This window comes from Lissotriton vulgaris, chromosome 8 (assembly GCF_964263255.1).
Source record: "Lissotriton vulgaris chromosome 8, aLisVul1.2, whole genome shotgun sequence".
NCBI lineage: Eukaryota > Metazoa > Chordata > Amphibia > Caudata > Salamandridae > Lissotriton > Lissotriton vulgaris.
Genome location: NC_141696.1, coordinates 1,218,302,715 through 1,218,319,401, shown reverse-complemented (window position 1 = coordinate 1,218,319,401; position 16,687 = coordinate 1,218,302,715). Strand labels below are relative to the sequence as shown.

At 46.8% G+C, this 16,687-nt stretch overlaps 1 protein-coding gene across 7 annotated transcripts in view; it reads left to right on the top strand.

Annotated features, from left to right (window-relative positions):
• Nucleotides 1-16,687, top strand: part of NBEA (neurobeachin) — a 1,820,918-nt gene that overhangs the window by 426,650 nt on the left and 1,377,581 nt on the right. For all 7 annotated transcript variants that reach the window (XM_086935110.1, XM_086935108.1, XM_086935109.1 and 4 more), the window contains exon 7: nt 1,317-1,436. In XM_086935110.1, the coding sequence (XP_086791236.1) occupies nt 1,317-1,436 (120 nt within the window). The remainder of the gene's footprint in view (nt 1-1,316; nt 1,437-16,687) is intronic.

Below are 16,687 nucleotides of genomic sequence, written 5' to 3'. Positions count from 1 at the left end.
AAATGAATCATTGTGTCTATGCATCTGGTGAATAGTGTTTTAAATTTTGTTTTGTTTTACTATGGATGAGAGAACATGTGTTGTGCCAAATAAAGCATACATTTAGCTAACAGTACCCACAAATGGGTGTCCTGAAACTCTCATAAAGGTGTAGCAAACAGCATTCATTGAGATAGCAAAATAAAGTATGCCAAGAATATATATTTTTTTCCTTATTAAGTGCTGTAGGCTGCTTTCCAGCCATCCTGATGCAGTGCAGTTGATCTAGTAAATAAGAGTAAGGTGGAAGTTATAACTTGTTTGGCAAGAAGAGTTCGCAAACAAGTTATAATGTGAACAATTTGCATAGCTTAGCTTAATCAAGAAAAGGTGTTTCTGATGGGATGTAAGCAATTCTTATCCAATTCATATATTGCATATGAATATCCAAACCATGTATATGTACATTGTACTAAAGGGGGTTGTTTAAACCCGGTGGACAATATCCATATGCATAAATTGTGCCATTTACTTATTATAGAAAGAATGAGCATTGATTAGCCCATATGCAATATTTATGGTCTAAAAGATACACAACATGTCAGAAGAGTTGGCCTAATAGATAGGGTGGTGGGTTTGATTCTCGGCAATGACACTGAACATCCTGTGATTCTGGGCAAATCACTTAATCTCCCCGTGCCTAACAAGAATGTGTCCTCATGTAATGCAACTAGTGCTTTGTAAAGCACTCTGATACCCTATTCGGGTCAAGTTCGCACTATATAAAACCCCATTAACCTCTTGGATGCTCATGACGAGCTGAGCTCGTCATGAGCCACGGCGCTCCGGTGCTCATGACGAGCTCAGCTCGTCATGGCCTGTGGAACGCTCAGGTGCGGGGAGAATTCCCCCGCTGTGCTGAGCGTTCCACGGGAGGCAATACACCTGTGACGAGCTGAGCTCGTCATGAGGACAGGAGCACTGTAGCTCTCATGAGCATGGGACCGCTGTGCGTTCCCCCCTCCCCCCAGCACAGCAGGGGATTAACCCCCTCAACGAAGGGATTAAAAAAAGGCATACACCAAGAAAGAGAAACATACGAGCCAAACTGTGTAATTATGCATAGCAGTGTCTATGCACAAATAAACATGTGTAATGTGAGGCCAACATATACTGACGACATAAATTAACATCTCACAGATAGCAAAAACCAGAATATTTTTCATAGCTTAATACAGCGTTATTGTGAATAAAGCAAAAATATGCATGCTTCAAAATTATGCACTATATTACCAATGAACTGAATTTTTTTTTGTCTTCTTTTTTCTTCCTACCAGTGGTACATGATCAGCATTGTGCACATCTACAATCGTTGGCGGAATAGTGAAATCCGGTGTTACGTGAATGGGCAGTTGGTTTCTTATGGAGATATGGCATGGCATGTGAACACGAATGATGTAAGATTTTACTTTAAATTATTTACTTCCTTAACTATTTGAGATGGAACTTAATCTTTTTGTCTCTTATGGCAAAATACTTCAGTTGTTGTAAATGTTCAACCATGCGTGAAGTAAACAATATAAGGAAAAGTACACAAAAAGCAGGAAAAAGAACACATCATTTTCTCCTATCATCCATTTTATATAACGGAATAGATGTCTCAAAGCAACACTGAAAGGTCCTCAATTACCAATGGACGTCATAGATTTTTTGGGTGTTATGTCTCTTGTACATTTAACACTCTAGACTTTCTACACTAAGGATTCTTTTATTAAAGGAGTTCCTGCGTCATATAACACCTCTCATGGGTTTGGACCCTAGGGTTGTCGCAAAGGGTTTTTGTGTTGTGAAAATATCTTAAAATTGAAAGCCATTTTACTGTTCTCCACGGGAATTCACATTTGGGCCCAAAATGATCAGTTCATCACTTTGGCCATTTGCCTGGTCTCTGTGACGTACATCAGATATGGTATTTTAGCAAAATCATTTGATTTACAAAATATATCTGGGCAGATTCACAAACGCATTTATTATTATTATTATTATTATTAATCGGGTTTTATAGAGCGCAAACAACCCGGAGGCCTCGTAGCGCTAAAATTTATGACTCTCTGAAGTAGTACTTTAGGAATACTCTTTTATGTAATGTAACATGCCTTTGGGAATCAGCCCCAAAATGTCCAACTTCCTATTATTAAAAGTGCAAAGAGGGCATAGCATTGCTTATTTGTGAAACTGTGTATTAATATTTCCTGAATTGTTCCATTCTTTTTTTTTTTTTTTTTTTTTTTTTTAAAACCTTTATTGTGCATCAAATCAGAACAAATACGGGCCTACAACCTTCCGGCCGGCCACGGCAACTGTTGAGCATCGATGCAACTGTACGGCGACATCGTAATATCTGGTTATAGGCAAGCAATAATTGGGTTACACTGTAAGTACCATATTACCATGTCTCAGGATCAGTGAAGGTTAATTTCAAGGTTTTCATCGCAACAATTAAGATCAGGTCGTACTACTCCGCACTAATACCAGCAAGAAAAAGAAAACTAGGTCCATGTAGGTGGGACTCGACAACAGACCCCCGTTGTAATCAGTGCGGCTCGCAACATGCAAGTTCCAGCCAGAGGATGGCAACTCAGTATGCATACCCCAGGAGAGGACGCACCATCCCAATCAACACCGCGCCACCACCCATCCCCCAGTCGACCTAACCCGGGCCTAGGAAAGAAGAAATAATGATACAAAAACAAAGGCACCATAGAAATTAACACCAACTAAAATGTACCCCCCCACCCTACACACATGCAGAGGCTACGGCCTACCCCCCCCCTAGCAGAGTGTTTCATCTCCCCAAAAAACCCGAAATGTAGTGAGAGAAGAGAAATTAAGAGGAAGAAAGAAAAGGGAAAAGGAAAAAGAAAAAGAAAGACCTTTCACATAAGACCGGAGGAGGGCCAATTAAGCATTTCCAGTTCGATGAACATACGATTCCCAGGCCGCCCTTACCCCGACCCCAAGACCAGTACAATACCAATATTTAAATCCCCGGCAGTCCATCAGCGTCCCAGCAGCAGAAGAGAGACAGTCCTGACCCAAGAGGGTGCAGCCTCACCCTTGGCCCCTACGGTGCGGTGCAACGGCACAATCCAGCTGCACAACAGATCTCGTAGAAGGTGGGAAAAAACAAAGGGACCACAGCAGAGTAAAGGAACGATCACCAAAGTCCATTTCGGACGTCGTAGTGTGGTCCACAGTCGTGGCAGACGGTCCATAGCAAGACAGCAGTTCACCAAAGGCAGCTAGTCCACACGGCAGCGATCGAAGGTGCCTGTCCCCAGCGTCCGACCAGTCCAGTGCCGTGGAGTCCCAAACTGTATAGTGAGAAGCAGCGCAGCGCAGCGAGTCACTCACGACAATCCAGCTAGACGGTGGCGACATGGGTTCACCACAATAGTCAGAGCCGCCAGCGGCCCCCACGGAAAGTCCAGGACATGGCCCCCAGCTGCATTTCTCCAGTCGGCGCGGTAATACAGGAGCTTCCACACTGCCCACACGTAACTCCGGCAAAGTCGAGGCGGCCACTAGGTCCAGGTCCACCAGCACCCCCGTGCATAGCCGCCCAGTCGGTTCACCACGACCGAGCACAGGATGTGGCGAAGCGCCCCGCAGGCGGACGCAAGCTCGATCAACGGGGGGCAGGGCGAGCCCACCGGCGTCCAGTCGACCTCCCAGGTCCCGAGCTGTGGACCGGACATCTGCCCGCAAGGCGGTCAGGGCGTCGTGAATGACCCTTAGGCTCAGGGGCAGGTCAGGAGAAAGGGACGGCTTAGTATCAGGACCGTGGGGCTCCCGATCGTGAGTCAGTACTTGGGCCCCCCTGCCAGCACCACTTCCCAGCTGCCCGGAATACCTACGGGGTCTCAACTTGCACGCCCGGATCTCAGGGGCAAGAGCTGCATTCTCCATAATGGCAATTTCCCGGCTGTAGCATAAGGCAGAAGATAGTAATGTCGTCAGGATCCGGCCGTGCCCGCAACAGCAAGCTCAGGAGCGCCCGGCTCAAGATGGCCCCCGGGGAAGTCGTCGGAAGGCGAAGGCTAACAATGAGGCCAGGAACGGATACAATGTATCGCTACTTGCCGCGATCCCAGTGCCGCGTGTTGAGGAAGCGGATGCAACAGTGTAGCGGATGGCTCGTCGCTGCTACAATTCACCGCCAAACTGCTCCGATCCGCCGTTTACGGCCACTGCTCCACTCCGTCGGGGGCAGCCTTCCACGGAGACAAAGAACTGGACGCCATCCGGGTACGCCGGGAACAAACTGGGATGTTTCTTCCCTTCTGCTGAGCGAAGAGCGACGGGGATCACACCGTCGGGCGCAGCGCCGCCTCCCGAGTCCGAAGCCGCAGAGAGGGTGCACCGTGAGTTCCAGGATTGTTAGCGGCTCGGACAAGAAGGAGACGGACCAGCGGAGCCGAGGGTTCAGGCGGCCATCTTGGTCGCCGGCTAGGCTCCTCCCCCCAATTGTTCCATTCTTATTCCCATTTTATATTTAACAAAACCCTGTAACAGAATGCAAAAGAGTATTAGAGGAGTATTGCTTTAGTACTTAAAATGCCTAAGGGAATCTGCCTCTACATTTGGTTTGACCAGGCAGTTCAAGAACATGACTTGGAATCGTGTAAGTCAATCGAATTTGGATTTAAAAGGAAGACGTGAAATCAGATAATATGCCCTTTTCGTGATAACGAGTATATGTTTAACATTTCTGATAGGATAGAAGTGAGAGAGTAATGTAGTCACTCCCTTCACTGGTCAGTGAAATAGTGGTACTGCAATGTTAGTTGTGACTATATCACATTTGCCATATTGCTCAAAATTTGAAACATAATGCGTGGGGAACTTTTCGGTCCCACCATGGATGCTGGTGTTTGGAACTAACAGCTGGGCCCCCCATGCCAGCCACATGGCAATTCCCTGTGCTGGTAAGCTACCCTAGTCATGCTTTTAAGGTGGACATTTTGTACACTTTTAAGAGTGTGAAGAACAGAGTTCTAACACCTAAAAGCCATGTGGAAAGTGACTGTGTTTGGAGTACAAAAAACCTCGGTGTAAATGGAAGTGGACTGGGTCCTGCTTATCCTGGAAAGAAGCGGTGTAAGTGAACAAGCCGAGGAGCACTTTTGTTACCTTGGGTCAACTGCTGATTTTACATTGAGGCTGTAGTGGAGCCTTGAACAGCCTTGGGGATTTAAACTTGGTTGACATTCCCGGCTAGGTTCCTCTGCTGGAGGGGGACACCTTATCTGCCATTTCGCCTGAAAATCTAAGGCTTCATATTAATGGTAATCAGGTCTGTAAGGAGAAAGGGGCAAAATATTTTTTCCGCACAACACAGCAAGTTATCTAAAGATACTAATGGAGATTTATCCACCTGGTTGCCAGATGACTCCACCATGACTCAGCATGAAATGTCCTCGATGCTTTCCATTGATGCACTGAAAAAGCAATGAGAGAGAGGCAATTGATTTTATTAAGGCTGTAGTGAAGGAAATGGAGAAAACATTGGAAGGTTTACTTAGAAGAGTGCCGGTGACAGAATAGAAAATCAAAGACGAGCAGAGAGGATGCAGTTGTTGATGGGTTGAACCTTTGAGCTTGATGGGAGGGTGAAGGAGATGTTAACATTTTAGTCTAAACCAATAGGTGCAAGGATGGAACTGGAGGAGAAGGTAGAGTCTTCAGATAGCTGGCATGTGGGGGGAGGGTAATATCAGTTTTGGCTGAAATAGTTGATGAGAATTTTTCCGGTGTATGGGAGAAATAATAGTTGACCTTCTAAGCCTAGTGCAGGGTTCAAATGGAGATATTGTCGTGAATTCCTATTGTCTCTGTCCTAATTTAAGCAAAAAAGTACATAAACCCGTTGCCACAATGCTGGCAGTAATGAAATAGTTAGATTTGAGAGGCCATGTTTTGAGAGCAGCAAAAATGAGAAAAATGTTGAATAGAGTGATGAGGATTTTTGTGTTTGTTGCTTGAGTGTGAATTTACCTTGAAAAATAAGGCAAGAGGAGTTTGGCAAAACAGGAACAGTTGGTTTAATTAAACGCTGCAGTCGGGAGAACAGTGACATAGTAGGAGTCTGAAGACTATCTCAAAGTACATTGGTTTTGGCCATCATTATATACAATTCACAGAGTGTCATAAAGCAATTTGTACATTCCTTTAGAGAAAGAAATCCTGGCCTGGTCATGGAGTCCTAAATCTGACCACCTTGAATTGAGCGCAGGTGGGTCTCGACCTTGTGTGGACACAGTGCAGGTCAGTGGCTGTGTGTCCAGATGTCCGGGAAGGGGAGCACGTGATCACTGCATGTACCATGCATGCTGTGTTCTGATTGACTGATGGTTCATAACTTCATGTGGCATATAACTTTATGGTGTTTAAGGAACGTGCACCCCTCTGGCCAAATGTGTTTTTAACATGCCCAATCTCCTTGGATCATTGTGGTGTCACTGCCTATCTGTGAGATCAATAAGGGCTTTTCCTGTCCGCGTGATTATCTGTGGGCTACGAGCCACTCCACCTTTGGACTGTCAATCAGTTGCTTCAGGCCTAGGTCGTAGTGCCTGCCTGACCACTTATTGCTTATTCAGGGTTGATGGGTAAGTGATATCAGGTAGATTAGAAAACAGTGATGCCATATCGCTGTTATGTGTAAATATATCATGGCCTACATTGATATCGTATTTTGCAATATTGATATGTTGGTTTCCAATTGGAGCTCTCACACTCTAGCCAGAGGCGGGAGCAGATGGAAATCAGGGAAGAGCTTGGCAATAGAAGTATGGCCATGACCATTGGCTACCTCATGAAACTGAGAGTGAAAACCGGGGCAAGAGATACCTGTTCTAGCACATGGATTCAGCAGAAGCCTTCCTGGATGAACCTAGTGAAGCTACAGGTTGACCTTTTCTTGGTGATTGCTGGATGTGTAAAGACCCTGCGATGGATCCACAGACTGTGGAGTTTATAGTTGGTTAGGGAATGCACTTAAGCCAGGCAGAACCCACCACTCGAGTCAGGGTAAGTATGTTACAAACCAAAGATAACCAGTGCTCACCCCCTTGGTAGCTTGGCACAGGGCAGTCAGGCTTATCCCCAGAGGCAATGTGTAAAGCGTTTGTGCCACACATTCACACCAGTAACACAATCAATACACCACAAAAGAGGTTCCACACAGGATTATATAAAAATGTTGTATATTGTTTAAAACATAGACCAATACGACATGAATCAGTAATTTGTTTGCCAACAAGGCAATTGTCAAATATCAGAATGAGTGTGATAAGTGAAAAGCTTATATGTTGCAAGCATCATGAAAACCACAATTCCTGTGTGTCCTAAACAGGCATAGTATAGAGTCCCTGTAATCATGAACAGTGCAAGACATAAAACGACATACCGCAGTGAAAACTGAGGGCATAAAATGCCAGAGATCACGAAGAGAACAACACATAAATCACCAAACACTGCTTGCAATTGTAATCAACACATAGATATAGCGCACCAACGCTCTTAATAGATGTTAAGCAGTAAATTGTCACCAAACATAGGTTGCAGGTCCACCTGCACACCTATGACATTCATTGTGGTAATTTGCAGTAGAATTCAAATTCTGGGGGGGAAATCTCTGACGAGCACTCGACAGTACCTTCACTGATAATGCACAAGTGCCCCAAGTTATGGGTCAGTGATGGGACGGCACATGCAGAGTAAAGCCCACGTGCAATCTTGTTGAATGCAGCTGTCTGCCATCGCACTGGGCAGCTGCTTCAGATCCAGGGTTTGCAGGCTAAATGCAGATGGAGGAGATCTCCTGTGATCCCTCATGGCGGCCCACAGGAGCAAAATATCACTGCCGAGGGAGGGCTCTCAACGGTCGCTCCATGCAGTGCAACGGGCAAAAATGCAAAATGACCCCTCCTTAAAAACCCATCTGCCCGCGAATGTGCAGTGCTGCCGTAATCACCCCATACTCTGTAGCGCTGGTGTTGGGCTGCTAACTGTAGTCCTCCTCAATGAACACTGCGCTGCCCATATAGAAGAGCGGGACAGCCTTACACCCTCCAAGGATGCCGCCTCTATCGTAGGGCTAGGACCTATTCTTCTCTTGAGGCCCCCAGAAAAACAAGGCCGGTGTGGTGTTGTCAGGCAAATAGGCCCTGCCCACAAGCCATCGGTGGAGGTCCTCTGTTTTGCTCCCCCCCTGGGGTTTCCCTGTGCCTGCAGCGACTCTCTCTCCTGCTGGAGAGGGCAACAAGGGGCACATGGATGGCAGAGGGGGCGATCAGTGCTCATCCTGAAAGCTCTCAACACACTTAACAAGGACTTCTTGCTGACAAAGGTGAAAGTGCTGACTGAAAAGAGGATGGCTTCCCACATGCTAGACATGTAGAACCCCAGTAGAAAGGAACATCACTCTGGGGGAATATTTTATTGTCTCTTGGATTCCCTAATCCCTCTGGCACAGAGCAGGGTGCAGCAGACTGGCAGGCAAGCTCATGAGAGTAAATGATGCAAGTGACAACCCCTCCTGGTAACTCAGCAGTCCTCTGGCAATCGTGCAGCTTGGAAAGTCTGATTAGATCAGAGTCCGGGGGCAGCTGGCAGCAGGGCAGCAAGCAGAAACGTATTCCAGTGAATCCTTTAGGCCACCCAGCAAGTAGCAATCAGTAGGGCAACAACAGAAGAGCAGTCCAGCAGAGTCCTATGTTCATTACAGCGATCGCTCTGACAGAGATTTGGTTCCAGTTCCAAAAGAGCTCTGACAACAGGGGGTCAGAGCCTCTGTACTTATACCCCAAATGTCTTTGATTTAGGAGGCACTTCAAAAGAAACCTCAGAGGTGCACAACACCCTCTTTCAATCCCAACCCTGTCTCCAGACATCAGTATGGAATAAATAGGCCCTTTGTGTGAGGACAGGACACTGCCTATAAAAATTTAAGTGTACCCGCCTCCCTCTCTACCAGCCCAGGAAGACCATCAGTATGCAGATGAATGAAGATGTAACCATGTCACACCCAACCCTTCCTGTGTGATGGCTGTCTGGAAAGTATGCACAAATTGTAGCTGTCACTCTGCCCTAGACGTGAATAGGAGTCAGTCTGCAAAACACTAGCGGTATAAGCACAGAGAAATGGCCACTCTTTAAAAGTAGCATTTCTGAGGAGGAGCAAAGATGGCGACCGGGACGGTCGGCTAGTCCCTCGGCTCCTGGGACCATCTCCTCCTGCGCGGCTATCCTGTCTGTGATCCTGTGCCAAACCGGCACGAATGTATACTTTACTCCCTCCGGCGACCGGCGGTGAAACTTTGGAGCCTGTACCTGTTCGTGATCGGCAGCGCCGGCCGTAAACGTCCAGCGGCCTGTGGTGGACCTGGGACCGGGGCCTCTAGTTGCAATCCTGGCCGGCCACCGAGTGATAAACAACGGCAGACTGCAGCGACGAGTAGCCGGCGGGATCGAGTTCGCTGGGAAGAGGCCGTTTTTTGAGCTGAGCCTACGGCCGGAATGGTGGCAATGCTGGTGAGGTGCTCGCTATTGTTGGGGACACCACTCGATCGTGGAGACACGGACTTCCCGCTTGCTGGTGCTGGCTTATACTTTGCCCCGAGTTCGGCGGGCGACATCTGCCATCCATACCCAGCGGTGCTAGTTAATATACGGACTGCTCTCCCGCCGGAGTTTCAATCTTTTGTGGCTGATACTGATTTAATATAAGCGACCCGGCCCGAGTCAAAGGGACCGTGCTGCTGATCGCAACTAACATGGATACCACCGGCAACAAGGGCGCTGTACCCCAATGGGTCCCTGGGCGGCAGGATTGGCGTGACGTGCCCGTGGGGATGTACGATGGAGACTGGCGATATGGTGACTTAATGTCGGCGATTGCCGACCTCCGGAGTTTCATGGAATCCTCGGCTCGCATTCTGACCGGTAAGCTGGAAGCGATCGTGGCCGATGTGGGACGCTCGGGAACGGCTGAACTGGCAGGACATGGTCGCACACCGCTTTCCTTGCCTCTCAGTGATAAGATGGCGGCCCTGCGGGACATTGATGGCGCTGGGGTTCCCGGCCCCATTGCGTCCCCTACTGAGGGACTTCTGCGTCCACTGCAACGTATGGACTCTGTACCGGACCGGCGTCTAGAGCGCCCGCTTCAACCTCTCCTTCCTCCGTATTATGGATCGCCACTGCAGTCCCTGTTGGGCCCTGGAACTCCCGCCTTTGGCCCGAATTCATCGTATGCCACCCTGACTGTGTGCTCCTGGTTCTGGTCGAAACTCCTAATATGCCCTGCGGTGGGCATGGGTGATGCCCGTTTGAGCACCGTCGGTGTTTTTGAACTATTGACTTTGCACCTGTGGGACAATTTGGTGAGCGAGACTAGCCGGGACAGAACAGGGCAGGGGTAAACGCAGCTTACATTTGGTGGATGGTTCATTGTTGCTGACCGGGAGGGAGGTTAGGCGAGCTGCTTTCGTGGGTGTAATGTCCTGCCTGTGTGTTTTTATATTTAGCTCGCCGGATATTGTCTTTTCTAATCGACTTACATTCGAGCTAGTACTGGTGCTGCAGGGGGGAGGGGCCGGGGGACTGGTGAGGGCTCACCTCCGTTAATGAGAGTTTTAGATTAGGATCCTTTTCTAACTCTCTGTATTTCCCTTCTGTGGGGTTTCTGGGGCGACAAGCATGCCTATGGGGGGGGGGGCCATGGCCTTCCGCTGCATGCAGGGTGGGGGGTGGGGGGGGACGTGTTTTCCTTGTTTCTTTGTCTCTATGGCCCGCTTTTTTCTTTTTCTTCTCTTGTTCTTCTTGCTGTTCCTCTCCCTTCTCTGATTTCCTATAGTTGGAGTTGCGGGTTTGGGTTCCTTGGGAGGATAATTGTTTGTGTCCCCTTCAGTTGCGGGATCCTGATTACATTGCTTGCTTCGTGAGTGGGTCACTGAGGTTCGATGGGTTTGTTTTCGGACTTGTATTTTCCTATTGTTCTCCTATGGGTACGCTCAATTGCAGGCTACTATCCTGACACGTAAATAACTATGTGACCGATGTCGTGATCATGCCTCTCGTAAGATCCTTCAACTCTATTATAAATTGGAAGCCTCACGTATCCTGTAACACTGTGGATAACTTTGGTCGCTCATCCTGATTTAATATTGCCAGCCTGGTTTGAAAACACGGTGTATCTATCCTTTGGTGCATATATTTTGATATCTGATGTTATTGTATGATGGCCTCTTGGCCCATCCTTGCTTTGCACATGATGTAATCCTGAGGTTTCCTAATAAAAATTTTAATAAGAAAAAAAAAGTAGCATTTCTAAAATAGTAATGTCAAATCCAACTACACAAGTAAGCAGGATTTGTCACTACCATTCCAAACATACCAAACATGGCAACACCACTCCTTTCAGATCATGAATTACCACTTAAACTCATCTAAGGGAATTATTCCCAGTGCTAGCTTATAAGAGGAGTAGGTCTCACAGTAGTGAGAAACAAAATAGGCAGTTTGTCATTACCAGGACATGCCACACAATAACAACACATGTTCTACCTTTTACTCAAACAGCACTGTGCGCAGTGGGATTCCTAGGGCATACCTTAGGGGTGACCTATAGGTAGTAAAAGAGGCGTTTAAGGCTTGGCAAGTAGTTTTAAATCCAAGTCAATGTGGCAGTAAATTTCCCATGCAGGCCGTGTGGTGGCAGGCCTGAGACCAGTTTGAATGGCTACTTCTGTGGGTGATGCAAGCAGCGCTGCAGACCCACTAGTAGCATTTAATTTTCAAACCCTGGGTATATGGGATACCACTTTACAAGGGGCTTAAATATAAATTAAATATGCCAAACAGGTGTAAAACAATCATACCATGTTTAAAGGAGAGTGCCCGTGTACTTTAGCACTGATTAGCAGTGGTAAAGTGCCCAGAGTCCTAAAGACAACAAAAACAGGAGCAGGAAAATTGGAGGAAGAAGTGTTTGGAGATAGCCCTAAAATAATGGCCAGCTCCAACTACAGGTGTTGTTCATTTTAAAAGCATAGAGTTAGGGTATTACTTCTCCAGGGAAGGATGCTTTATAATTTCTTAGAGTATTTGGATTAATCCTGTTCTTTTGTCTCTCTGTTGGCTCTTTCCTCTTAGGCTTCCGTGGGGGTCAGAAGGAAGTATAGATGTTTTGCTCTGAAAGTCTCCATAGTAAATGTTCTGATTTACATTAAATCGTCAGTATTCTCTAGACATGTGTGATTAATTGCTGTTATGAAATGTTATTGTGGATTTACATGTTTGTGGGGACGTTAACCACACACATTTATATCTTAATCAAAACCCAATCATCAGAGTCATGCCAAAACTGCGCCACAATATTTGCAATGCAAGCAAGAATATATAGTATTTATCAGGTTTTATATGGCATTGTGTTACAGCAGCATTCCATTCATCTAAAGATATTGGGAAAACTATATCCTCTTGGTTCTTTTTTAAATTCTTGGCTAGACTACTGTTGTTTCAAATAAACATTGAGTCAGCAGTCACCTCCTTGCTCATGATTAGATGGCTTGGTCTATCTCAGTTGTCTGCTCTTGATTTAATGCTTTTTGTCTCTAATATTGTGTTTGTCTCACCAAGGAGCATCTTTGTGTTTGGATGAGCCTTCCACAGCATACTTGAGGGACTTTTGTTTCATTTTGTTTTGGGCACTCTATTGTAGTGCATATTTTTTACTTACTCTCTCCACTTTTCCTCTTTATAATGCACCACCTGCCCCCATGATTTGTTTCATACCCCCACCTTGTGATGCTTCCTGCTCCCTTGAGATGTCCATGGTTTGTTTAATATTTAGCTATTTATTTATTTTTATGAGGGCTGTTGGACCTGGCCCTTTTTCCAGGGTCATCCCAGAAGCTTTTTCCTTCCTCCTGTATTTTTTCTGACCTGTTGTTGATGGTTTTATGACTCAGGGCACTTTACCACTGCTGATCAGTGCTAAAGGGCATGTGCTCTTGCTTGTAAACTTGGTAAGATTGGTCTATACCTGTTTGGCATATTTAATTTACCTGTAAGTTCCTTGTACAGTGGTATCCCAAATACCCAGGGCCTGTAAATTAAATGCTACTAGTGGGCTTGCAGCGCTGCTGGCGCCACCCGACGAAGTAGCCTTTCAAACCTGTCTCCAGCCTCTGCAGGGCTTGCACGTGCAGTTTACTGCCGCAGTGACGTGGCATGGCAAGTGGTTGCCACGTCTGAAGCTGCTCTTTTACTACATATGTCACCCCTAAGGTAGGCTCTACTAGCCCTATGGGCAGGGTCCTGTGTGAGTAAAAGGTAGTAAAATCAACTAAAGGGGAGAGAGAGATAGGGGGTGGATTCCTTCTCCCAAACAATATACATAAACAACAAGAATCCACCTGGAATTCACGTTTTAAATTTATTTCCTACCAGTACCAAATTTGGAAACTGATTAATTACTCTGTTCGAGACTATAATTTTAACTAGCAACGGGAACATAGGACCAGATGTGGAGGATCCCTAACTCCAATTAACCAACAAGTAAGAAGCAAATTCACACCGGTTATACCCGGATTAGGCTTTCTTAGCTATGGCCAATTGGGTTTGACTTCTTGTCTTTTGCTCACCCTAGATCCTTACGAGTGATGCAATAACCAGGCCACCAAGATACTGAACCCCCTCGAATCCAACAGAGAGTGCACCAGAGACACCCCCTGTACATTTACCAGCTTCCTTAAAATAGTAAGTGCAGGTACGCAATATGGCGTGTAGAGTGATATTTACCCTACAAGTTATTATTACCCCAAACGCCCATGCATGCCCTGCTGCAATCCCTTGGTTTCCCACCACCCGGGACTACTTAGTAATTAAGATTTCATAATAACAGTATGCATGCCAACTGTTATTATCCTGACACTGGGAGCACAGGCACTGCATTAAATTTATACCGAGTAGGGCGAAATGCTAATATAAGCTTACCTTTATTTCAGTTTCAGACTTCTCACCCTGTCCTGATGATGATCTTGATTCAAATAAGATCTAAATGTCGTCGACCCCCCCCATGAAAATCCCACCCATTGTATATATTTTCGTGGATTTCTGTTTGCTGTTCATGTGATATTTTGTGCATTGTCACTTGCACTCAGTCACGTTACACACCTTATCACTCATGTGAGCACCTGAACGTACTTGTGTAATGCCAACCTGCATTATACAATGATTAAAACTACGCATGTTGCCCTACATGTTCTGCTCCCTAATTGATTTAGCCTCTAGATGAAATAACCTTTTTCTTGTCTTTGGACCTAATTAGGCCACCCTTGAACCATTGTTAACTGTGTGGCATGTCCTGGTAGTGACAAACAGCCTATTTGGTTTGTCACTGCTTCGAGGCTGCCCTCTCATAGGTTTGCATTGGGGGTTCCCTGATATGTGCTTCAGTGGTATATTTTCTAACATGAAAGGGCTAGCGTAACCATGTTTGGAATAGTAGTGATAAATCCTGTTTATTGGTGAAAGCGGATTTGTCATTACTATTTAAAAATGCCACTTTTAAAAGTGGGCATTTCTGTGTGCTTATGTGTTTTTGTGCTCTGCCTGGAAGTGTATTCACCGTCTGGTTTTGACTGACATAAGAGAGGGGATATGCATTCACACTAGACAGTCACAAGGGGGGTCGAGGTGTGTACTGCCTTTCCTAGGTGACTCAGAGCTTGGCTGAATATACCTTGGCTGAATTTAGAGTAGCAGGAGGAGTTTCCCTTGCACATGAATAGGTCTGGTCTGCATTTGGAGTAGTGGAAGGAGTTGCACCTGGAAAGGCCTGTGCCTACCCTCTACAATGCTGTCTCCGTCCCCCTGTGGTGTGTCTGGGGCCAAGGCTTACAATGTAAAAACGGGTGTTTTGCACTTCTATGTGTTTGAAGTGCCCCCAGAACAAAGACTTTTGCACTATAAATACAGGGGCTATTACCCCATGAAAATAAGAAGACACTGCGGAGGACTTGTTACCAGACACTGCTGGATCTACATACTGCACAAGAGAATTGCGGTGTTGCCAGGGAACATCCACTGCGACTCTGCCTTGTGCGCTGATTTGTTGGATGGTCTGCATCTATGCCTAAGGACCCTGTGTCCGGCCCCCAGTTCTCTCAAAGGAGCCCAGCACAAGGGGACTGCCCTGTGCTGCATAAAACATAGTGCTGGTGAGCGCTTCATGTTCCCTTTATTTTTCCTGCAGTGGAGTGCAGGCTGAGCGTTTTATTGTTTTTGGTTGCTCTTAGAGCGCTTTCAATTCTGTTGCCCAAGGAGTGAGCTCACTCATTACTAAAACCAGAGAGGAGCACTTTTTGCATGGACAGCGCCGCACCTTCCTCTTTAGCCTGAGCAATGGGAGGGGAGAGCTGAGGTGAACAAAGCACTCTCCCTTCCCCTGCCGTGTTTCCCGCATTGTTTCTGAGGGTCTGCAACGTGGCCCCTGGCTGTGAGACGGCACCCAAGCAGGAAGGAGACCCGGGAGTTCCTGCCAACGTTGTAAGAGGGCAGGCTCTGTCACTCCCCCAGAAGCCCATGAGGACGCTGCATCATTGGCCGCCCAGAGGAATCCTACAGGCTCAGTGCTGAGACCTGAGCCAGGGAGAAGTATGGGTAGTGGCTGCTGGGGCCAAGTAAGGAAGGGATCAGCACCTTATCCGCGGGGCAGCTGATGGTTGTAACCTGAACCGCTCAGCCCCCTGCGATTGGTGAGTGGGGCTGAGCCTGCTGACTGTTGTGAGGAGAGGTCCCCTGCCAACGTGGGTAGAGGGACCACCTTCAGTCCCGGTTGCACCTACCTTCGGGGCACTGTCTTTACTGGCATCTTGGGGCAAACCTCGATGGAGGACCCGCCCCTCAGTTGGAAAAATGAGGAGTACTGAGGCCCCGATTGGGAGTCGTATTTGCCACATTCCTGGTAGTAGCTGGGCAGATGGCCCAGTAGCCTGAGAGGCCTGGAGCACTGTATACAACTTACTAGGAATGCAGAGACGGCTCCTTGTGGCTGCCTGACCTGATTTCGTGATCCCCACAGTAAGGGGGATATTTGGTGACTGTTAGGTGGCCTGTGTCTCCAATTAGGCACCTCTCTACCTGAAGTGTTTGCACTAAGGTTCCTAGGGGGATCTGTTGATATTTATGTGATGCCTCCCTTTAATTTTCTCATATTCGTGCTCTGATATTATGATGTGATGTTGTTGCTCATGTCTTGCACTTGTCAGGAAGGGGCACCTATGTGTGCAGTGATGTTGTTTATGCATAGTGTTTTTATGCTGTTTTAGTAACTTGTGCTCCATATGAGCATTGCTTTAGTGCACTACATCTGTTATGACAAATTGCCCTTTGGCAAAGTGATTTATGAATCTGTGTGATGTCATGACAAGTGCCTAGTGGGACAGTGATGTATGTAATTGTGGCCTAATGTGTTGTTATGAATAATACAAAGGATATCTTTATATAACCTTGTGTGGAGTCTCTTTTTGTGGTGTGCCTAGTGTGTCACTCTTGTGTAAGTGTGTTGCGCAAACGCTTTACACATGAGCTCTGGGATAAGTCTGACTGCTGTGCCAAGCTACCAAGCAGGTGAGCA